The sequence below is a fragment of the Mytilus trossulus genome, chromosome 9 (assembly GCF_036588685.1).
Source record: "Mytilus trossulus isolate FHL-02 chromosome 9, PNRI_Mtr1.1.1.hap1, whole genome shotgun sequence".
Lineage (NCBI taxonomy): Eukaryota > Metazoa > Mollusca > Bivalvia > Mytilida > Mytilidae > Mytilus > Mytilus trossulus.
This window is the reverse complement of record NC_086381.1, coordinates 27,869,959-27,893,602: the sequence shown is the minus strand read 5'-3', so window position 1 is coordinate 27,893,602 and position 23,644 is coordinate 27,869,959. Positions and strand designations below refer to the sequence as shown.

Sequence of the window (23,644 nt, the reverse complement as noted above, 5' to 3'; positions counted from 1 at the left end):
TTGAAAAATGTTGGTGGCCCTGAAAAGGGCCGTTGTATTTGTATTTTTCAGCTGGCTGTTTAACCTCCGAATCCGTAAAGGGTACGGCCTTGACGTTTCAGGGCGTAGACAACATCCATGGCGGTGACAGTTTTCCTCTTTGCATGCTCAGTGTATGTGACAGCATCACGGATGACATTTTCCAAAAAGACTTTCAAGACACCACGTGTTTCTTCGTAGATAAGACCAGAGATACGTTTGACACCACCTCGTCTTGCTAAACGACGGATTGCTGGTTTGGTGATACCTTGGATATTATCACGCAACACCTTCCTGTGACGTTTGGCGCCTCCTTTACCTAGACCTTTTCCTCCTTTACCTCTTCCTGACATGTTGTTTGCTTTTTGAAGTTCGATAAAACGAATGACAACTATATCCAAATTATGCTATATATCTGATGAACGCGGCCCTAAAAGAAATACCACTGAATTTTTGATAGGTTGGACCTGATTGGTTGTTTTCGTCTAAATCGGGGAGGTAACTCTGTAGGAATTCTGTACACTTTCAATCCACTTCTCTGAAAATATGTGAAAATAAAATATTTCAAACTGTATACAAATAAAAATACAAAGATTATAAGAGATGGACCAAATAACTAATGATCTCCATCATCAATTAATACTTCTTATATTTTCCAATGTGAAAGAGATTTATTTCCTTTTACTTAAAATACAAGAACATATCACACTGCATACATAAGCAGGAGTTAACAATGTGCAATTGCAATATAAAAACAATTAGTTTAAAGAAAATCTTTTTATACAGTATTTTTCTTGTTCAAAAGATACAGTTTCAGAGATAGTCCACTGCAGCTCTGCAGACTTAAGAGAGTAAAAGCAAAACTAATCTACAGCATACCAGTCAGTTATTTAAGCATGGACAGATAGACTTGTAAATAAAAACAGGTGTGCATGATAATTTTTCTCAAAATCACCTTTACCAGTTTCAATAAAGATGTCCCGGGAAATTCACATTTCAAACATGTTATTATTACATGTATACAATCAATGCTCATCTTTTAACAACTAATTAGGAATCTTTCTAAATTTAGCAGCTACTTTATACATGTAGTCATAGGTTTTTGAAATGTACACAGTGCAGCCTCACTTTTTAAATACCACAATTGGTACATCATTGAATGAATGAATTATTGCGCCTTGTCTATTTTTCTCCACCAATGGGAAAAAAAGATTCATCCGCACACATGTTCACATCATTTATAAGGCACATAGAGCACCCAAAATAGATGCATTTTAAGCACAAAATAAAGGTATTCAAGAAAAAGTTCTTTCTGTAACACACAATTGATGGAGACAAAGTTTTCAATGAGAATTTAAGGTGGACTACTTGGACCCGTACCGAAAATATATTTCAGAAATATAAAATAATTGAATCTTCTCATGTTGTCACAGTAGAATACACAATATGAGTAAAAATTACATACAAAAAGCATCTAAAAAATAAGTGAGAAAATAAGACCGAGAAAAATGCAATTTAGAGAAAAATATAACCACAGAAATTAGAAAGAAATACATTTTAATAATTCTGTAATTAGAAGATGGATTGTATTGTTCTTGGAGTATGTTTTTTCTTACCTTTTTTTTTTTATTTAAATGTATACATGTATGTTAATTTTTTCAGGAGGGTATACCAGAAAATGTATAACATTCTTGTTTTTTCCCGAAGGATTTGGAAGAATTAGATAAATAAAAAATATGTATGTCTCTCTCTCTATTTATCCTTTTATTTATTTTCTTTGCATGTTTTGAAATAAGTTTCTCTATATTTTTCTCCTATCAATACAGTAACCTGACTTGTCTAATCTTAAGTGCAAAAAAAAAAGATAATAAGAAAGAAGAATAAAGAGAGATGTGGAGAGAAAGAAAAATAAAGAAAGATGTGGAGAGGGGGTTTCAGCTATTTTTGATTTTGATGTACAACATATTCAGACTCTTTTTGGAAAATATTGGTGGCCCTTAAAAGGGCCGTTATTGTATAGAGTAAAGGTCAGTTTAAGCACGTTCTCCACGGATTCTGCGAGCCAACTGGATGTCTTTGGGCATGATGGTGACTCTCTTGGCGTGGATTGCACACAAGTTGGTGTCCTCGAAAAGACCAACGAGGTAAGCTTCACTGGCTTCCTGGAGGGCCATAACGGCAGAGCTCTGGAAACGTAGATCAGTCTTGAAGTCTTGAGCAATTTCACGAACTAATCTCTGGAAGGGGAGTTTCCTGATGAGGAGTTCAGTACTTTTCTGGTATCTTCTGATCTCACGAAGAGCGACTGTTCCTGGCCTGTATCTATGTGGCTTCTTTACTCCACCAGTGGCAGGTGCGCTCTTACGGGCGGCCTTGGTGGCAAGTTGTTTTCTTGGAGCTTTTCCTCCAGTGGATTTACGGGCGGTCTGCTTTGTACGAGCCATTGCGATATGTTCTCTGTGAAAATCTACGATTACACGACAGAATACTTTGAAACTTCGAATGTTAGTGTATTTGTGCTAGCCGCAATGTTTGCAAACACGACACTGATTGGCCTTTCGGGGTAATAAAACTCACGTTGATTGGTTGAAATCTCTGTATTATGATTGGACTGATCTGGAAGTTACTTTCACAGCTTTCGATCCCTTTTTGGACTGAAGCTAAAGATTGTTCACCCCAAGCTAACAATTGGCACAATTTGTTTCTATTCTGATAGTGTCAGCGAAAATTTGACATAAGACCAAAAAAAATAATAATCAAGAGTAATGCAGAACTTAATAATAATCTTTATTCAAATAATAAATAATTGTTTAATCAACAGTCTGACACGAAATTAATAATTGACAGGAAATGTAAATTAAAGAGCAAAATAGAAGAAGAAAAAGAGAAAAAAAAACATCATCCATCCATTTTCATCAATAGCCAGTGGTATAGAAATGCAGCCGTTTTCTTAGTGTGTGTAGCCAGTTTCTCGTATAGACATGCTTACTATAGTACACAATTGTCACTCGTCTCAGTGTCTTAAAACAAAGAGAACACTTTTTATCCTCTCTATAGTCTTTGTGTTCTCTCTAGCTATACAGTGTCTGTATTCTCTAGTCTCTGTATCATGTAAAGCCATGATATTCTCTATATAGTATACTGCACGCATACTGGGAAACTTGCACATTGTTGAAGTATTCTTTATTGTTTATATACGAATTTTGCAAATACAAAGGATTTGAGCTAAAAAATAATCTACACAACTATAAACATACGCATAAGTACTTTGTATAGGAATACAAAATATATATTATATATCTAAGAGAATGTGACAGCAGAAGAGGAAGAAAAGAATTCACATAGATCACAGTTAGACAGACAACGAACGAACGAACGAACGAACGAACGAACGAACGAACGAACGAACGAACGAACGAATATATATTATATAAAAATAAGGTCATAGATTGTAATGTGTGTGCTTATATAGTATAATATATAGGACTGCAACTAAATTTACACCAAAAATATATGCAATATTGACCACTAACAACTATGAGTTTTTCTTCCTCTCGTGCTTGCGCATTTTCATCGAATCTACGTTTATATATAGTTGTTTATTTTCTTGGACTTTTATAGGGGAAAAAAAGAAACTCGTACTGTTCTTCATTTTTTTTCCACATCAAATATTGTTATATATATAATAAGAAAGTAGACATCTGTATGCTGTTTATAAAGAAAAGGAAAAATAAAGAGATAAAGACAAGAGAAATGGAGGGAGTGAGCTATGTTTGAGATTGCACAACAAAGTCAGATTCTTTTTGAAAAATGTTGGTGGCCCTGAAAAGGGCCGTTGTAAGTGAAGTTTCTGTAGTGTTGACTTTACTTGGCAGCTTTCTGTGTCTTCTTTGGCAGAAGTACAGCCTGGATGTTTGGTAAAACACCACCTTGTGCAATGGTTACACCAGAGAGAAGTTTGTTCAATTCTTCGTCGTTTCTGATGGCCAACTGGAGATGACGGGGGATGATTCTGCTCTTCTTGTTGTCACGGGCAGCATTTCCTGCCAACTCCAAAACCTCAGCTGCTAAGTATTCCAAGACAGCGGCAAGGTAGACTGGTGCTCCGGCACCAACTCTCTCGGCGTAGTTTCCTTTCCTCAAAAGTCTGTGGATACGACCTACTGGGAACTGAAGTCCGGCACGGGATGACCTAGACTTTGCCTTTGCTTTTGCTTTTCCTCCTTTTCCTCGTCCTGACATTTTGATTTAATACGTTGTTTGACTTGAACAAGTATAAACAATGATTACCCCGTTAGGTGGTATTTTACTATTTATACCCGCAAAACGGATTGAAAGATGTTTCAGTTCTAAACCAATCAAATCATCGCTTCTTCCAGGTAGTTAGGTTGAATGTTAGAAGGTGCTCTCTCCGAAGTTCGCGTTAAGTAAAAACTTTCAATCCGTTTTGCCGAGTATAAATAGAAATTTTTATTTACGGCCATCATTCACTGATTACATTTCAGAGAGTATACATCTGTCAAAAATGCCACCAAAAGTTGGAACCAAAGGAGCCAAAAAGGCCGTAACAAAGGCAAAGACTGCCAGACCCGGCGGTGACAAGAAAAGGAGGAGGAAGAGGAGAGAATCCTATGCCATCTACATCTACAAAGTCTTGAGACAGGTGCACCCAGACACTGGAGTATCCTCAAAGGCTATGTCTATCATGAACAGTTTTGTCAACGATATCTTTGAGAGAATCGCTGCAGAAGCTTCCCGTCTCGCTCACTACAACAAGAGATCTACCATCACATCTCGGGAGATCCAGACTGCAGTTCGTCTGCTCCTACCCGGTGAATTGGCCAAGCACGCTGTCAGTGAAGGTACCAAAGCCGTCACAAAGTACACCAGCAGCAAGTAAACAACGAGAAGTTTAACTTCACAAACGGCCCTTTTCAGGGCCACCAATATTTTTCAAAAAGAGTCTTATTATTGTTGTACATAACAAACTTCTAAATGAAGCTGTGTCCCACCCCAAAATGACAAATTTATTTATATCTGAATTCTGTCTTTTTGTCTTTCTTTCTTTCTTTCTTCTTTTCTCTTCTTTATTCTTCATTTTATTAGCCGATTTGAAAAAATATACATACACCAGAATTTAACCTTTTCACGGGTTATACATTTCTTCCCTCTTTTTTTGGGGGGGAGGGGGTCTAGAATCGAACTATACTTGAATATGTATTGAAACATTATATAAAAAAATATCACGAACAGATTAAATTCACACATACGTCGACAGAGAGAAAAAAGGGGGAGGGGGATTGTTTTAGGATATAAAAACAATATAACTAGAGTTTGACAATGGAGGAAAAATCAGCAATATATCTTTTACATAAAAGAATACATATGAAATAAAGAATAAAAATGTTATTTACATTCAAAAATCAGGAATCATATTGTATCCAAAGCCTTGCTGGTCTTTTTTTAATAGGCTTAAATAAAAATAGTGAAAAGAAATTAAAAAAAATAAACGAATAAAAGAAAAAGGAAAGTAAAGAAAGTTGGACAGGAGAAAGCTATGGTTTTCTTTTTAAGTACAACAAATGCAGATTCTTTTTGAAAAATGTTGGTGGCCCTGAAAAGGGCCGTTGTATTTGTATTTTTCAGCTGGCTGTTTAACCTCCGAATCCGTAAAGGGTACGGCCTTGACGTTTCAGGGCGTAGACAACATCCATGGCGGTGACAGTTTTCCTCTTTGCATGCTCAGTGTATGTGACAGCATCACGGATGACATTTTCCAAAAAGACTTTCAAGACACCACGTGTTTCTTCGTAGATAAGACCAGAGATACGTTTGACACCACCTCGTCTTGCTAAACGACGGATTGCTGGTTTGGTGATACCTTGGATATTATCACGCAACACCTTCCTGTGACGTTTGGCGCCTCCTTTACCTAGACCTTTTCCTCCTTTACCTCTTCCTGACATGTTGTTTGCTTTTTGAAGTTCGATAAAACGAATGACAACTATATCCAAATTATGCTATATATCTGATGAACGCGGCCCTAAAAGAAATACCACTGAATTTTTGATAGGTTGGACCTGATTGGTTGTTTTCGTCTAAATCGGGGAGGTAACTCTGTAGGAATTCTGTACACTTTCAATCCACTTCTCTGAAAATATGTGAAAATAAAATATTTCAAACTGTATACAAATAAAAATACAAAGATTATAAGAGATGGACCAAATAACTAATGATCTCCATCATCAATTAATACTTCTTATATTTTCCAATGTGAAAGAGATTTATTTCCTTTTACTTAAAATACAAGAACATATCACACTGCATACATAAGCAGGAGTTAACAATGTGCAATTGCAATATAAAAACAATTAGTTTAAAGAAAATCTTTTTATACAGTATTTTTCTTGTTCAAAAGATACAGTTTCAGAGATAGTCCACTGCAGCTCTGCAGACTTAAGAGAGTAAAAGCAAAACTAATCTACAGCATACCAGTCAGTTATTTAAGCATGGACAGATAGACTTGTAAATAAAAACAGGTGTGCATGATAATTTTTCTCAAAATCACCTTTACCAGTTTCAATAAAGATGTCCCGGGAAATTCACATTTCAAACATGTTATTATTACATGTATACAATCAATGCTCATCTTTTAACAACTAATTAGGAATCTTTCTAAATTTAGCAGCTACTTTATACATGTAGTCATAGGTTTTTGAAATGTACACAGTGCAGCCTCACTTTTTAAATACCACAATTGGTACATCATTGAATGAATGAATTATTGCGCCTTGTCTATTTTTCTCCACCAATGGGAAAAAAAGATTCATCCGCACACATGTTCACATCATTTATAAGGCACATAGAGCACCCAAAATAGATGCATTTTAAGCACAAAATAAAGGTATTCAAGAAAAAGTTCTTTCTGTAACACACAATTGATGGAGACAAAGTTTTCAATGAGAATTTAAGGTGGACTACTTGGACCCGTACCGAAAATATATTTCAGAAATATAAAATAATTGAATCTTCTCATGTTGTCACAGTAGAATACACAATATGAGTAAAAATTACATACAAAAAGCATCTAAAAAATAAGTGAGAAAATAAGACCGAGAAAAATGCAATTTAGAGAAAAATATAACCACAGAAATTAGAAAGAAATACATTTTAATAATTCTGTAATTAGAAGATGGATTGTATTGTTCTTGGAGTATGTTTTTTCTTACCTTTTTTTTTTTATTTAAATGTATACATGTATGTTAATTTTTTCAGGAGGGTATACCAGAAAATGTATAACATTCTTGTTTTTTCCCGAAGGATTTGGAAGAATTAGATAAATAAAAAATATGTATGTCTCTCTCTCTATTTATCCTTTTATTTATTTTCTTTGCATGTTTTGAAATAAGTTTCTCTATATTTTTCTCCTATCAATACAGTAACCTGACTTGTCTAATCTTAAGTGCAAAAAAAAAAGATAATAAGAAAGAAGAATAAAGAGAGATGTGGAGAGAAAGAAAAATAAAGAAAGATGTGGAGAGGGGGTTTCAGCTATTTTTGATTTTGATGTACAACATATTCAGACTCTTTTTGGAAAATATTGGTGGCCCTTAAAAGGGCCGTTATTGTATAGAGTAAAGGTCAGTTTAAGCACGTTCTCCACGGATTCTGCGAGCCAACTGGATGTCTTTGGGCATGATGGTGACTCTCTTGGCGTGGATTGCACACAAGTTGGTGTCCTCGAAAAGACCAACGAGGTAAGCTTCACTGGCTTCCTGGAGGGCCATAACGGCAGAGCTCTGGAAACGTAGATCAGTCTTGAAGTCTTGAGCAATTTCACGAACTAATCTCTGGAAGGGGAGTTTCCTGATGAGGAGTTCAGTACTTTTCTGGTATCTTCTGATCTCACGAAGAGCGACTGTTCCTGGCCTGTATCTATGTGGCTTCTTTACTCCACCAGTGGCAGGTGCGCTCTTACGGGCGGCCTTGGTGGCAAGTTGTTTTCTTGGAGCTTTTCCTCCAGTGGATTTACGGGCGGTCTGCTTTGTACGAGCCATTGCGATATGTTCTCTGTGAAAATCTACGATTACACGACAGAATACTTTGAAACTTCGAATGTTAGTGTATTTGTGCTAGCCGCAATGTTTGCAAACACGACACTGATTGGCCTTTCGGGGTAATAAAACTCACGTTGATTGGTTGAAATCTCTGTATTATGATTGGACTGATCTGGAAGTTACTTTCACAGCTTTCGATCCCTTTTTGGACTGAAGCTAAAGATTGTTCACCCCAAGCTAACAATTGGCACAATTTGTTTCTATTCTGATAGTGTCAGCGAAAATTTGACATAAGACCAAAAAAAATAATAATCAAGAGTAATGCAGAACTTAATAATAATCTTTATTCAAATAATAAATAATTGTTTAATCAACAGTCTGACACGAAATTAATAATTGACAGGAAATGTAAATTAAAGAGCAAAATAGAAGAAGAAAAAGAGAAAAAAAAACATCATCCATCCATTTTCATCAATAGCCAGTGGTATAGAAATGCAGCCGTTTTCTTAGTGTGTGTAGCCAGTTTCTCGTATAGACATGCTTACTATAGTACACAATTGTCACTCGTCTCAGTGTCTTAAAACAAAGAGAACACTTTTTATCCTCTCTATAGTCTTTGTGTTCTCTCTAGCTATACAGTGTCTGTATTCTCTAGTCTCTGTATCATGTAAAGCCATGATATTCTCTATATAGTATACTGCACGCATACTGGGAAACTTGCACATTGTTGAAGTATTCTTTATTGTTTATATACGAATTTTGCAAATACAAAGGATTTGAGCTAAAAAATAATCTACACAACTATAAACATACGCATAAGTACTTTGTATAGGAATACAAAATATATATTATATATCTAAGAGAATGTGACAGCAGAAGAGGAAGAAAAGAATTCACATAGATCACAGTTAGACAGACAACGAACGAACGAACGAACGAACGAACGAACGAACGAACGAACGAACGAACGAACGAATATATATTATATAAAAATAAGGTCATAGATTGTAATGTGTGTGCTTATATAGTATAATATATAGGACTGCAACTAAATTTACACCAAAAATATATGCAATATTGACCACTAACAACTATGAGTTTTTCTTCCTCTCGTGCTTGCGCATTTTCATCGAATCTACGTTTATATATAGTTGTTTATTTTCTTGGACTTTTATAGGGGAAAAAAAGAAACTCGTACTGTTCTTCATTTTTTTTCCACATCAAATATTGTTATATATATAATAAGAAAGTAGACATCTGTATGCTGTTTATAAAGAAAAGGAAAAATAAAGAGATAAAGACAAGAGAAATGGAGGGAGTGAGCTATGTTTGAGATTGCACAACAAAGTCAGATTCTTTTTGAAAAATGTTGGTGGCCCTGAAAAGGGCCGTTGTAAGTGAAGTTTCTGTAGTGTTGACTTTACTTGGCAGCTTTCTGTGTCTTCTTTGGCAGAAGTACAGCCTGGATGTTTGGTAAAACACCACCTTGTGCAATGGTTACACCAGAGAGAAGTTTGTTCAATTCTTCGTCGTTTCTGATGGCCAACTGGAGATGACGGGGGATGATTCTGCTCTTCTTGTTGTCACGGGCAGCATTTCCTGCCAACTCCAAAACCTCAGCTGCTAAGTATTCCAAGACAGCGGCAAGGTAGACTGGTGCTCCGGCACCAACTCTCTCGGCGTAGTTTCCTTTCCTCAAAAGTCTGTGGATACGACCTACTGGGAACTGAAGTCCGGCACGGGATGACCTAGACTTTGCCTTTGCTTTTGCTTTTCCTCCTTTTCCTCGTCCTGACATTTTGATTTAATACGTTGTTTGACTTGAACAAGTATAAACAATGATTACCCCGTTAGGTGGTATTTTACTATTTATACCCGCAAAACGGATTGAAAGATGTTTCAGTTCTAAACCAATCAAATCATCGCTTCTTCCAGGTAGTTAGGTTGAATGTTAGAAGGTGCTCTCTCCGAAGTTCGCGTTAAGTAAAAACTTTCAATCCGTTTTGCCGAGTATAAATAGAAATTTTTATTTACGGCCATCATTCACTGATTACATTTCAGAGAGTATACATCTGTCAAAAATGCCACCAAAAGTTGGAACCAAAGGAGCCAAAAAGGCCGTAACAAAGGCAAAGACTGCCAGACCCGGCGGTGACAAGAAAAGGAGGAGGAAGAGGAGAGAATCCTATGCCATCTACATCTACAAAGTCTTGAGACAGGTGCACCCAGACACTGGAGTATCCTCAAAGGCTATGTCTATCATGAACAGTTTTGTCAACGATATCTTTGAGAGAATCGCTGCAGAAGCTTCCCGTCTCGCTCACTACAACAAGAGATCTACCATCACATCTCGGGAGATCCAGACTGCAGTTCGTCTGCTCCTACCCGGTGAATTGGCCAAGCACGCTGTCAGTGAAGGTACCAAAGCCGTCACAAAGTACACCAGCAGCAAGTAAACAACGAGAAGTTTAACTTCACAAACGGCCCTTTTCAGGGCCACCAATATTTTTCAAAAAGAGTCTTATTATTGTTGTACATAACAAACTTCTAAATGAAGCTGTGTCCCACCCCAAAATGACAAATTTATTTATATCTGAATTCTGTCTTTTTGTCTTTCTTTCTTTCTTCTTTTCTCTTCTTTATTCTTCATTTTATTAGCCGATTTGAAAAAATATACATACACCAGAATTTAACCTTTTCACGGGTTATACATTTCTTCCCTCTTTTTTTGGGGGGGAGGGGGTCTAGAATCGAACTATACTTGAATATGTATTGAAACATTATATAAAAAAATATCACGAACAGATTAAATTCACACATACGTCGACAGAGAGAAAAAAGGGGGAGGGGGATTGTTTTAGGATATAAAAACAATATAACTAGAGTTTGACAATGGAGGAAAAATCAGCAATATATCTTTTACATAAAAGAATACATATGAAATAAAGAATAAAAATGTTATTTACATTCAAAAATCAGGAATCATATTGTATCCAAAGCCTTGCTGGTCTTTTTTTAATAGGCTTAAATAAAAATAGTGAAAAGAAATTAAAAAAAATAAACGAATAAAAGAAAAAGGAAAGTAAAGAAAGTTGGACAGGAGAAAGCTATGGTTTTCTTTTTAAGTACAACAAATGCAGATTCTTTTTGAAAAATGTTGGTGGCCCTGAAAAGGGCCGTTGTATTTGTATTTTTCAGCTGGCTGTTTAACCTCCGAATCCGTAAAGGGTACGGCCTTGACGTTTCAGGGCGTAGACAACATCCATGGCGGTGACAGTTTTCCTCTTTGCATGCTCAGTGTATGTGACAGCATCACGGATGACATTTTCCAAAAAGACTTTCAAGACACCACGTGTTTCTTCGTAGATAAGACCAGAGATACGTTTGACACCACCTCGTCTTGCTAAACGACGGATTGCTGGTTTGGTGATACCTTGGATATTATCACGCAACACCTTCCTGTGACGTTTGGCGCCTCCTTTACCTAGACCTTTTCCTCCTTTACCTCTTCCTGACATGTTGTTTGCTTTTTGAAGTTCGATAAAACGAATGACAACTATATCCAAATTATGCTATATATCTGATGAACGCGGCCCTAAAAGAAATACCACTGAATTTTTGATAGGTTGGACCTGATTGGTTGTTTTCGTCTAAATCGGGGAGGTAACTCTGTAGGAATTCTGTACACTTTCAATCCACTTCTCTGAAAATATGTGAAAATAAAATATTTCAAACTGTATACAAATAAAAATACAAAGATTATAAGAGATGGACCAAATAACTAATGATCTCCATCATCAATTAATACTTCTTATATTTTCCAATGTGAAAGAGATTTATTTCCTTTTACTTAAAATACAAGAACATATCACACTGCATACATAAGCAGGAGTTAACAATGTGCAATTGCAATATAAAAACAATTAGTTTAAAGAAAATCTTTTTATACAGTATTTTTCTTGTTCAAAAGATACAGTTTCAGAGATAGTCCACTGCAGCTCTGCAGACTTAAGAGAGTAAAAGCAAAACTAATCTACAGCATACCAGTCAGTTATTTAAGCATGGACAGATAGACTTGTAAATAAAAACAGGTGTGCATGATAATTTTTCTCAAAATCACCTTTACCAGTTTCAATAAAGATGTCCCGGGAAATTCACATTTCAAACATGTTATTATTACATGTATACAATCAATGCTCATCTTTTAACAACTAATTAGGAATCTTTCTAAATTTAGCAGCTACTTTATACATGTAGTCATAGGTTTTTGAAATGTACACAGTGCAGCCTCACTTTTTAAATACCACAATTGGTACATCATTGAATGAATGAATTATTGCGCCTTGTCTATTTTTCTCCACCAATGGGAAAAAAAGATTCATCCGCACACATGTTCACATCATTTATAAGGCACATAGAGCACCCAAAATAGATGCATTTTAAGCACAAAATAAAGGTATTCAAGAAAAAGTTCTTTCTGTAACACACAATTGATGGAGACAAAGTTTTCAATGAGAATTTAAGGTGGACTACTTGGACCCGTACCGAAAATATATTTCAGAAATATAAAATAATTGAATCTTCTCATGTTGTCACAGTAGAATACACAATATGAGTAAAAATTACATACAAAAAGCATCTAAAAAATAAGTGAGAAAATAAGACCGAGAAAAATGCAATTTAGAGAAAAATATAACCACAGAAATTAGAAAGAAATACATTTTAATAATTCTGTAATTAGAAGATGGATTGTATTGTTCTTGGAGTATGTTTTTTCTTACCTTTTTTTTTTTATTTAAATGTATACATGTATGTTAATTTTTTCAGGAGGGTATACCAGAAAATGTATAACATTCTTGTTTTTTCCCGAAGGATTTGGAAGAATTAGATAAATAAAAAATATGTATGTCTCTCTCTCTATTTATCCTTTTATTTATTTTCTTTGCATGTTTTGAAATAAGTTTCTCTATATTTTTCTCCTATCAATACAGTAACCTGACTTGTCTAATCTTAAGTGCAAAAAAAAAAGATAATAAGAAAGAAGAATAAAGAGAGATGTGGAGAGAAAGAAAAATAAAGAAAGATGTGGAGAGGGGGTTTCAGCTATTTTTGATTTTGATGTACAACATATTCAGACTCTTTTTGGAAAATATTGGTGGCCCTTAAAAGGGCCGTTATTGTATAGAGTAAAGGTCAGTTTAAGCACGTTCTCCACGGATTCTGCGAGCCAACTGGATGTCTTTGGGCATGATGGTGACTCTCTTGGCGTGGATTGCACACAAGTTGGTGTCCTCGAAAAGACCAACGAGGTAAGCTTCACTGGCTTCCTGGAGGGCCATAACGGCAGAGCTCTGGAAACGTAGATCAGTCTTGAAGTCTTGAGCAATTTCACGAACTAATCTCTGGAAGGGGAGTTTCCTGATGAGGAGTTCAGTACTTTTCTGGTATCTTCTGATCTCACGAAGAGCGACTGTTCCTGGCCTGTATCTATGTGGCTTCTTTACTCCACCAGTGGCAGGTGCGCTCTTACGGGCGGCCTTGGTGGCAAGTTGTTTTCTTGGAGCTTTTCCTCCAGTGGATTTACGGGCGGTCTGCTTTGTACGAGCCATTGCGATATGTTCTCTGTGAAAATCTACGATTACACGACAGAATACTTTGAAACTTCGAATGTTAGTGTATTTGTGCTAGCCGCAATGTTTGCAAACACGACACTGATTGGCCTTTCGGGGTAATAAAACTCACGTTGATTGGTTGAAATCTCTGTATTATGATTGGACTGATCTGGAAGTTACTTTCACAGCTTTCGATCCCTTTTTGGACTGAAGCTAAAGATTGTTCACCCCAAGCTAACAATTGGCACAATTTGTTTCTATTCTGATAGTGTCAGCGAAAATTTGACATAAGACCAAAAAAAATAATAATCAAGAGTAATGCAGAACTTAATAATAATCTTTATTCAAATAATAAATAATTGTTTAATCAACAGTCTGACACGAAATTAATAATTGACAGGAAATGTAAATTAAAGAGCAAAATAGAAGAAGAAAAAGAGAAAAAAAAACATCATCCATCCATTTTCATCAATAGCCAGTGGTATAGAAATGCAGCCGTTTTCTTAGTGTGTGTAGCCAGTTTCTCGTATAGACATGCTTACTATAGTACACAATTGTCACTCGTCTCAGTGTCTTAAAACAAAGAGAACACTTTTTATCCTCTCTATAGTCTTTGTGTTCTCTCTAGCTATACAGTGTCTGTATTCTCTAGTCTCTGTATCATGTAAAGCCATGATATTCTCTATATAGTATACTGCACGCATACTGGGAAACTTGCACATTGTTGAAGTATTCTTTATTGTTTATATACGAATTTTGCAAATACAAAGGATTTGAGCTAAAAAATAATCTACACAACTATAAACATACGCATAAGTACTTTGTATAGGAATACAAAATATATATTATATATCTAAGAGAATGTGACAGCAGAAGAGGAAGAAAAGAATTCACATAGATCACAGTTAGACAGACAACGAACGAACGAACGAACGAACGAACGAACGAACGAACGAACGAACGAACGAACGAATATATATTATATAAAAATAAGGTCATAGATTGTAATGTGTGTGCTTATATAGTATAATATATAGGACTGCAACTAAATTTACACCAAAAATATATGCAATATTGACCACTAACAACTATGAGTTTTTCTTCCTCTCGTGCTTGCGCATTTTCATCGAATCTACGTTTATATATAGTTGTTTATTTTCTTGGACTTTTATAGGGGAAAAAAAGAAACTCGTACTGTTCTTCATTTTTTTTCCACATCAAATATTGTTATATATATAATAAGAAAGTAGACATCTGTATGCTGTTTATAAAGAAAAGGAAAAATAAAGAGATAAAGACAAGAGAAATGGAGGGAGTGAGCTATGTTTGAGATTGCACAACAAAGTCAGATTCTTTTTGAAAAATGTTGGTGGCCCTGAAAAGGGCCGTTGTAAGTGAAGTTTCTGTAGTGTTGACTTTACTTGGCAGCTTTCTGTGTCTTCTTTGGCAGAAGTACAGCCTGGATGTTTGGTAAAACACCACCTTGTGCAATGGTTACACCAGAGAGAAGTTTGTTCAATTCTTCGTCGTTTCTGATGGCCAACTGGAGATGACGGGGGATGATTCTGCTCTTCTTGTTGTCACGGGCAGCATTTCCTGCCAACTCCAAAACCTCAGCTGCTAAGTATTCCAAGACAGCGGCAAGGTAGACTGGTGCTCCGGCACCAACTCTCTCGGCGTAGTTTCCTTTCCTCAAAAGTCTGTGGATACGACCTACTGGGAACTGAAGTCCGGCACGGGATGACCTAGACTTTGCCTTTGCTTTTGCTTTTCCTCCTTTTCCTCGTCCTGACATTTTGATTTAATACGTTGTTTGACTTGAACAAGTATAAACAATGATTACCCCGTTAGGTGGTATTTTACTATTTATACCCGCAAAACGGATTGAAAGATGTTTCAGTTCTAAACCAATCAAATCATCGCTTCTTCCAGGTAGTTAGGTTGAATGTTAGAAGGTGCTCTCTCCGAAGTTCGCGTTAAGTAAAAACTTTCAATCCGTTTTGCCGAGTATAAATAGAAATTTTTATTTACGGCCATCATTCACTGATTACATTTCAGAGAGTATACATCTGTCAAAAATGCCACCAAAAGTTGGAACCAAAGGAGCCAAAAAGGCCGTAACAAAGGCAAAGACTGCCAGACCCGGCGGTGACAAGAAAAGGAGGAGGAAGAGGAGAGAATCCTATGCCATCTACATCTACAAAGTCTTGAGACAGGTGCACCCAGACACTGGAGTATCCTCAAAGGCTATGTCTATCATGAACAGTTTTGTCAACGATATCTTTGAGAGAATCGCTGCAGAAGCTTCCCGTCTCGCTCACTACAACAAGAGATCTACCATCACATCTCGGGAGATCCAGACTGCAGTTCGTCTGCTCCTACCCGGTGAATTGGCCAAGCACGCTGTCAGTGAAGGTACCAAAGCCGTCACAAAGTACACCAGCAGCAAGTAAACAACGAGAAGTTTAACTTCACAAACGGCCCTTTTCAGGGCCACCAATATTTTTCAAAAAGAGTCTTATTATTGTTGTACATAACAAACTTCTAAATGAAGCTGTGTCCCACCCCAAAATGACAAATTTATTTATATCTGAATTCTGTCTTTTTGTCTTTCTTTCTTTCTTTCTTCTTTTCTCTTCTTTATTCTTCATTTTATTAGCCGATTTGAAAAAATATACATACACCAGAATTTAACCTTTTCACGGGTTATACATTTCTTCCCTCTTTTTTTGGGGGGGAGGGGGTCTAGAATCGAACTATACTTGAATATGTATTGAAACATTATATAAAAAAATATCACGAACAGATTAAATTCACACATACGTCGACAGAGAGAAAAAAGGGGGAGGGGGATTGTTTTAGGATATAAAAACAATATAACTAGAGTTTGACAATGGAGGAAAAATCAGCAATATATCTTTTACATAAAAGAATACATATGAAATAAAGAATAAAAATGTTATTTACATTCAAAAATCAGGAATCATATTGTATCCAAAGCCTTGCTGGTCTTTTTTTAATAGGCTTAAATAAAAATAGTGAAAAGAAATTAAAAAAAATAAACGAATAAAAGAAAAAGGAAAGTAAAGAAAGTTGGACAGGAGAAAGCTATGGTTTTCTTTTTAAGTACAACAAATGCAGATTCTTTTTGAAAAATGTTGGTGGCCCTGAAAAGGGCCGTTGTATTTGTATTTTTCAGCTGGCTGTTTAACCTCCGAATCCGTAAAGGGTACGGCCTTGACGTTTCAGGGCGTAGACAACATCCATGGCGGTGACAGTTTTCCTCTTTGCATGCTCAGTGTATGTGACAGCATCACGGATGACATTTTCCAAAAAGACTTTCAAGACACCACGTGTTTCTTCGTAGATAAGACCAGAGATACGTTTGACACCACCTCGTCTTGCTAAACGACGGATTGCTGGTTTGGTGATACCTTGGATATTATCACGCAACACCTTCCTGTGACGTTTGGCGCCTCCTTTACCTAGACCTTTTCCTCCTTTACCTCTTCCTGACATGTTGTTTGCTTTTTGAAGTTCGATAAAACGAATGACAACTATATCCAAATTATGCTATATATCTGATGAACGCGGCCCTAAAAGAAATACCACTGAATTTTTGATAGGTTGGACCTGATTGGTTGTTTTCGTCTAAATCGGGGAGGTAACTCTGTAGGAATTCTGTACACTTTCAATCCACTTCTCTGAAAATATGTGAAAATAAAATATTTCAAACTGTATACAAATAAAAATACAAAGATTATAAGAGATGGACCAAATAACTAATGATCTCCATCATCAATTAATACTTCTTATATTTTCCAATGTGAAAGAGATTTATTTCCTTTTACTTAAAATACAAGAACATATCACACTGCATACATAAGCAGGAGTTAACAATGTGCAATTGCAATATAAAAACAATTAGTTTAAAGAAAATCTTTTTATACAGTATTTTTCTTGTTCAAAAGATACAGTTTCAGAGATAGTCCACTGCAGCTCTGCAGACTTAAGAGAGTAAAAGCAAAACTAATCTACAGCATACCAGTCAGTTATTTAAGCATGGACAGATAGACTTGTAAATAAAAACAGGTGTGCATGATAATTTTTCTCAAAATCACCTTTACCAGTTTCAATAAAGATGTCCCGGGAAATTCACATTTCAAACATGTTATTATTACATGTATACAATCAATGCTCATCTTTTAACAACTAATTAGGAATCTTTCTAAATTTAGCAGCTACTTTATACATGTAGTCATAGGTTTTTGAAATGTACACAGTGCAGCCTCACTTTTTAAATACCACAATTGGTACATCATTGAATGAATGAATTATTGCGCCTTGTCTATTTTTCTCCACCAATGGGAAAAAAAGATTCATCCGCACACATGTTCACATCATTTATAAGGCACATAGAGCACCCAAAATAGATGCATTTTAAGCACAAAATAAAGGTATTCAAGAAAAAGTTCTTTCTGTAACACACAATTGATGGAGACAAAGTTTTCAATGAGAATTTAAGGTGGACTACTTGGACCCGTACCGAAAATATATTTCAGAAATATAAAATAATTGAATCTTCTCATGTTGTCACAGTAGAATACACAATATGAGTAAAAATTACATACAAAAAGCATCTAAAAAATAAGTGAGAAAATAAGACCGAGAAAAATGCAATTTAGAGAAAAATATAACCACAGAAATTAGAAAGAAATACATTTTAATAATTCTGTAATTAGAAGATGGATTGTATTGTTCTTGGAGTATGTTTTTTCTTACCTTTTTTTTTTTATTTAAATGTATACATGTATGTTAATTTTTTCAGGAGGGTATACCAGAAAATGTATAACATTCTTGTTTTTTCCCGAAGGATTTGGAAGAATTAGATAAATAAAAAATATGTATGTCTCTCTCTCTATTTATCCTTTTATTTATTTTCTTTGCATGTTTTGAAATAAGTTTCTCTATATTTTTCTCCTATCAATACAGTAACCTGACTTGTCTAATCTTAAGTGCAAAAAAAAAAGATAATAAGAAAGAAGAATAAAGAGAGATGTGGAGAGAAAGAAAAATAAAGAAAGATGTGGAGAGGGGGTTTCAGCTATTTTTGATTTTGATGTACAACATATTCAGACTCTTTTTGGAAAATATTGGTGGCCCTTAAAAGGGCCGTTATTGTATAGAGTAAAGGTCAGTTTAAGCACGTTCTCCACGGATTCTGCGAGCCAACTGGATGTCTTTGGGCATGATGGTGACTCTCTTGGCGTGGATTGCACACAAGTTGGTGTCCTCGAAAAGACCAACGAGGTAAGCTTCACTGGCTTCCTGGAGGGCCATAACGGCAGAGCTCTGGAAACGTAGATCAGTCTTGAAGTCTTGAGCAATTTCACGAACTAATCTCTGGAAGGGGAGTTTCCTGATGAGGAGTTCAGTACTTTTCTGGTATCTTCTGATCTCACGAAGAGCGACTGTTCCTGGCCTGTATCTATGTGGCTTCTTTACTCCACCAGTGGCAGGTGCGCTCTTACGGGCGGCCTTGGTGGCAAGTTGTTTTCTTGGAGCTTTTCCTCCAGTGGATTTACGGGCGGTCTGCTTTGTACGAGCCATTGCGATATGTTCTCTGTGAAAATCTACGATTACACGACAGAATACTTTGAAACTTCGAATGTTAGTGTATTTGTGCTAGCCGCAATGTTTGCAAACACGACACTGATTGGCCTTTCGGGGTAATAAAACTCACGTTGATTGGTTGAAATCTCTGTATTATGATTGGACTGATCTGGAAGTTACTTTCACAGCTTTCGATCCCTTTTTGGACTGAAGCTAAAGATTGTTCACCCCAAGCTAACAATTGGCACAATTTGTTTCTATTCTGATAGTGTCAGCGAAAATTTGACATAAGACCAAAAAAAATAATAATCAAGAGTAATGCAGAACTTAATAATAATCTTTATTCAAATAATAAATAATTGTTTAATCAACAGTCTGACACGAAATTAATAATTGACAGGAAATGTAAATTAAAGAGCAAAATAGAAGAAGAAAAAGAGAAAAAAAAACATCATCCATCCATTTTCATCAATAGCCAGTGGTATAGAAATGCAGCCGTTTTCTTAGTGTGTGTAGCCAGTTTCTCGTATAGACATGCTTACTATAGTACACAATTGTCACTCGTCTCAGTGTCTTAAAACAAAGAGAACACTTTTTATCCTCTCTATAGTCTTTGTGTTCTCTCTAGCTATACAGTGTCTGTATTCTCTAGTCTCTGTATCATGTAAAGCCATGATATTCTCTATATAGTATACTGCACGCATACTGGGAAACTTGCACATTGTTGAAGTATTCTTTATTGTTTATATACGAATTTTGCAAATACAAAGGATTTGAGCTAAAAAATAATCTACACAACTATAAACATACGCATAAGTACTTTGTATAGGAATACAAAATATATATTATATATCTAAGAGAATGTGACAGCAGAAGAGGAAGAAAAGAATTCACATAGATCACAGTTAGACAGACAACGAACGAACGAACGAACGAACGAACGAACGAACGAACGAACGAACGAACGAACGAATATATATTATATAAAAATAAGGTCATAGATTGTAATGTGTGTGCTTATATAGTATAATATATAGGACTGCAACTAAATTTACACCAAAAATATATGCAATATTGACCACTAACAACTATGAGTTTTTCTTCCTCTCGTGCTTGCGCATTTTCATCGAATCTACGTTTATATATAGTTGTTTATTTTCTTGGACTTTTATAGGGGAAAAAAAGAAACTCGTACTGTTCTTCATTTTTTTTCCACATCAAATATTGTTATATATATAATAAGAAAGTAGACATCTGTATGCTGTTTATAAAGAAAAGGAAAAATAAAGAGATAAAGACAAGAGAAATGGAGGGAGTGAGCTATGTTTGAGATTGCACAACAAAGTCAGATTCTTTTTGAAAAATGTTGGTGGCCCTGAAAAGGGCCGTTGTAAGTGAAGTTTCTGTAGTGTTGACTTTACTTGGCAGCTTTCTGTGTCTTCTTTGGCAGAAGTACAGCCTGGATGTTTGGTAAAACACCACCTTGTGCAATGGTTACACCAGAGAGAAGTTTGTTCAATTCTTCGTCGTTTCTGATGGCCAACTGGAGATGACGGGGGATGATTCTGCTCTTCTTGTTGTCACGGGCAGCATTTCCTGCCAACTCCAAAACCTCAGCTGCTAAGTATTCCAAGACAGCGGCAAGGTAGACTGGTGCTCCGGCACCAACTCTCTCGGCGTAGTTTCCTTTCCTCAAAAGTCTGTGGATACGACCTACTGGGAACTGAAGTCCGGCACGGGATGACCTAGACTTTGCCTTTGCTTTTGCTTTTCCTCCTTTTCCTCGTCCTGACATTTTGATTTAATACGTTGTTTGACTTGAACAAGTATAAACAATGATTACCCCGTTAGGTGGTATTTTACTATTTATACCCGCAAAACGGATTGAAAGATGTTTCAGTTCTAAACCAATCAAATCATCGCTTCTTCCAGGTAGTTAGGTTGAATGTTAGAAGGTGCTCTCTCCGAAGTTCGCGTTAAGTAAAAACTTTCAATCCGTTTTGCCGAGTATAAATAGAAATTTTTATTTACGGCCATCATTCACTGATTACATTTCAGAGAGTATACATCTGTCAAAAATGCCACCAAAAGTTGGAACCAAAGGAGCCAAAAAGGCCGTAACAAAGGCAAAGACTGCCAGACCCGGCGGTGACAAGAAAAGGAGGAGGAAGAGGAGAGAATCCTATGCCATCTACATCTACAAAGTCTTGAGACAGGTGCACCCAGACACTGGAGTATCCTCAAAGGCTATGTCTATCATGAACAGTTTTGTCAACGATATCTTTGAGAGAATCGCTGCAGAAGCTTCCCGTCTCGCTCACTACAACAAGAGATCTACCATCACATCTCGGGAGATCCAGACTGCAGTTCGTCTGCTCCTACCCGGTGAATTGGCCAAGCACGCTGTCAGTGAAGGTACCAAAGCCGTCACAAAGTACACCAGCAGCAAGTAAACAACGAGAAGTTTAACTTCACAAACGGCCCTTTTCAGGGCCACCAATATTTTTCAAAAAGAGTCTTATTATTGTTGTACATAACAAACTTCTAAATGAAGCTGTGTCCCACCCCAAAATGACAAATTTATTTATATCTGAATTCTGTCTTTTTGTCTTTCTTTCTTTCTTTCTTCTTTTCTCTTCTTTATTCTTCATTTTATTAGCCGATTTGAAAAAATATACATACACCAGAATTTAACCTTTTCACGGGTTATACATTTCTTCCCTCTTTTTTTGGGGGGGAGGGGGTCTAGAATCGAACTATACTTGAATATGTATTGAAACATTATATAAAAAAATATCACGAACAGATTAAATTCACACATACGTCGACAGAGAGAAAAAAGGGGGAGGGGGATTGTTTTAGGATATAAAAACAATATAACTAGAGTTTGACAATGGAGGAAAAATCAGCAATATATCTTTTACATAAAAGAATACATATGAAATAAAGAATAAAAATGTTATTTACATTCAAAAATCAGGAATCATATTGTATCCAAAGCCTTGCTGGTCTTTTTTTAATAGGCTTAAATAAAAATAGTGAAAAGAAATTAAAAAAAATAAACGAATAAAAGAAAAAGGAAAGTAAAGAAAGTTGGACAGGAGAAAGCTATGGTTTTCTTTTTAAGTACAACAAATGCAGATTCTTTTTGAAAAATGTTGGTGGCCCTGAAAAGGGCCGTTGTATTTGTATTTTTCAGCTGGCTGTTTAACCTCCGAATCCGTAAAGGGTACGGCCTTGACGTTTCAGGGCGTAGACAACATCCATGGCGGTGACAGTTTTCCTCTTTGCATGCTCAGTGTATGTGACAGCATCACGGATGACATTTTCCAAAAAGACTTTCAAGACACCACGTGTTTCTTCGTAGATAAGACCAGAGATACGTTTGACACCACCTCGTCTTGCTAAACGACGGATTGCTGGTTTGGTGATACCTTGGATATTATCACGCAACACCTTCCTGTGACGTTTGGCGCCTCCTTTACTAGACCTTTTCCTCCTTTACCTCTTCCTGACATGTTGTTTGCTTTTTGAAGTTCGATAAAACGAATGACAACTATATCCAAATTATGCTATATATCTGATGAACGCGGCCCTAAAAGAAATACCACTGAATTTTGATAGGTTGGACCTGATTGGTTGTTTTCGTCTAAATCGGGGAGGTAACTCTGTAGGAATTCTGTACACTTTCAATCCACTTCTCTGAAAATATGTGAAAATAAAATATTTCAAACTGTATACAAATAAAAATACAAAGATTATAAGAGATGGACCAAATAACTAATGATCTCCATCATCAATTAATACTTCTTATATTTTCCAATGTGAAAGAGATTTATTTCCTTTTACTTAAAATACAAGAACATATCACACTGCATACATAAGCAGGAGTTAACAATGTGCAATTGCAATATAAAAACAATTAGTTTAAAGAAAATCTTTTTATACAGTATTTTTCTTGTTCAAAAGATACAGTTTCAGAGATAGTCCACTGCAGCTCTGCAGACTTAAGAGAGTAAAAGCAAAACTAATCTACAGCATACCAGTCAGTTATTTAAGCATGGACAGATAGACTTGTAAATAAAAACAGGTGTGCATGATAATTTTTCTCAAAATCACCTTTACCAGTTTCAATAAAGATGTCCCGGGAAATTCACATTTCAAACATGTTATTATTACATGTATACAATCAATGCTCATCTTTTAACAACTAATTAGGAATCTTTCTAAATTTAGCAGCTACTTTATACATGTAGTCATAGGTTTTGAAATGTACACAGTGCAGCCTCACTTTTTAAATACCACAATTGGTACATCATTGAATGAATGAATTATTGCGCCTTG

The 23,644-nt window shown here is 35.9% G+C and overlaps 12 protein-coding genes across 12 annotated transcripts; 3 read left to right on the top strand and 9 right to left on the bottom strand.

Annotated features, from left to right (window-relative positions):
• Window positions 1-59: 59 nt before the first annotated feature.
• LOC134684492 (histone H4) lies at window positions 60-371 on the bottom strand. The gene has a single exon (XM_063543779.1). It carries the CDS (start codon window positions 369-371, stop codon window positions 60-62), a length of 312 nt encoding a protein of 103 aa, XP_063399849.1.
• Window positions 372-2,051: 1,680 nt separating this feature from the next.
• On the bottom strand, window positions 2,052-2,462 carry LOC134684491 (histone H3). Its single transcript, XM_063543778.1, has one exon. It carries the CDS (start codon window positions 2,460-2,462, stop codon window positions 2,052-2,054), a length of 411 nt encoding a protein of 136 aa, XP_063399848.1.
• A 1,420-nt stretch (window positions 2,463-3,882) lies between these two features.
• Window positions 3,883-4,260, bottom strand: LOC134684490 (histone H2A). Its single transcript, XM_063543776.1, has one exon. The coding sequence runs from the start codon at window positions 4,258-4,260 to the stop codon at window positions 3,883-3,885; it is 378 nt and encodes a 125-aa protein (XP_063399846.1).
• A 283-nt stretch (window positions 4,261-4,543) lies between these two features.
• LOC134684489 (histone H2B-like) lies at window positions 4,544-4,918 on the top strand. The gene has a single exon (XM_063543775.1). The coding sequence runs from the start codon at window positions 4,544-4,546 to the stop codon at window positions 4,916-4,918; it is 375 nt and encodes a 124-aa protein (XP_063399845.1).
• Window positions 4,919-5,672: 754 nt separating this feature from the next.
• Window positions 5,673-11,593, bottom strand: LOC134684488 (uncharacterized). The gene is made up of 4 exons (XM_063543774.1): window positions 11,287-11,593; window positions 9,535-9,866; window positions 7,673-8,150; window positions 5,673-5,992 (listed from the first exon to the last, which is right to left on the bottom strand). The coding sequence occupies exons 1-4, from the start codon at window positions 11,591-11,593 to the stop codon at window positions 5,673-5,675; spliced, it is 1,437 nt and encodes a 478-aa protein (XP_063399844.1).
• Window positions 11,594-13,273: 1,680 nt separating this feature from the next.
• On the bottom strand, window positions 13,274-13,684 carry LOC134684487 (histone H3). Its single transcript, XM_063543773.1, has one exon. It carries the CDS (start codon window positions 13,682-13,684, stop codon window positions 13,274-13,276), a length of 411 nt encoding a protein of 136 aa, XP_063399843.1.
• Window positions 13,685-15,104: 1,420 nt separating this feature from the next.
• On the bottom strand, window positions 15,105-15,482 carry LOC134684486 (histone H2A). The gene has a single exon (XM_063543772.1). It carries the CDS (start codon window positions 15,480-15,482, stop codon window positions 15,105-15,107), a length of 378 nt encoding a protein of 125 aa, XP_063399842.1.
• A 283-nt stretch (window positions 15,483-15,765) lies between these two features.
• On the top strand, window positions 15,766-16,140 carry LOC134684485 (histone H2B-like). The gene has a single exon (XM_063543771.1). The coding sequence runs from the start codon at window positions 15,766-15,768 to the stop codon at window positions 16,138-16,140; it is 375 nt and encodes a 124-aa protein (XP_063399841.1).
• A 754-nt stretch (window positions 16,141-16,894) lies between these two features.
• On the bottom strand, window positions 16,895-17,206 carry LOC134684484 (histone H4). Its single transcript, XM_063543770.1, has one exon. It carries the CDS (start codon window positions 17,204-17,206, stop codon window positions 16,895-16,897), a length of 312 nt encoding a protein of 103 aa, XP_063399840.1.
• Window positions 17,207-18,886: 1,680 nt separating this feature from the next.
• Window positions 18,887-19,297, bottom strand: LOC134684483 (histone H3). Its single transcript, XM_063543768.1, has one exon. The coding sequence runs from the start codon at window positions 19,295-19,297 to the stop codon at window positions 18,887-18,889; it is 411 nt and encodes a 136-aa protein (XP_063399838.1).
• Window positions 19,298-20,717: 1,420 nt separating this feature from the next.
• On the bottom strand, window positions 20,718-21,095 carry LOC134684482 (histone H2A). Its single transcript, XM_063543767.1, has one exon. The coding sequence runs from the start codon at window positions 21,093-21,095 to the stop codon at window positions 20,718-20,720; it is 378 nt and encodes a 125-aa protein (XP_063399837.1).
• A 283-nt stretch (window positions 21,096-21,378) lies between these two features.
• LOC134684481 (histone H2B-like) lies at window positions 21,379-21,753 on the top strand. The gene has a single exon (XM_063543766.1). It carries the CDS (start codon window positions 21,379-21,381, stop codon window positions 21,751-21,753), a length of 375 nt encoding a protein of 124 aa, XP_063399836.1.
• Window positions 21,754-23,644: the final 1,891 nt, after the last annotated feature.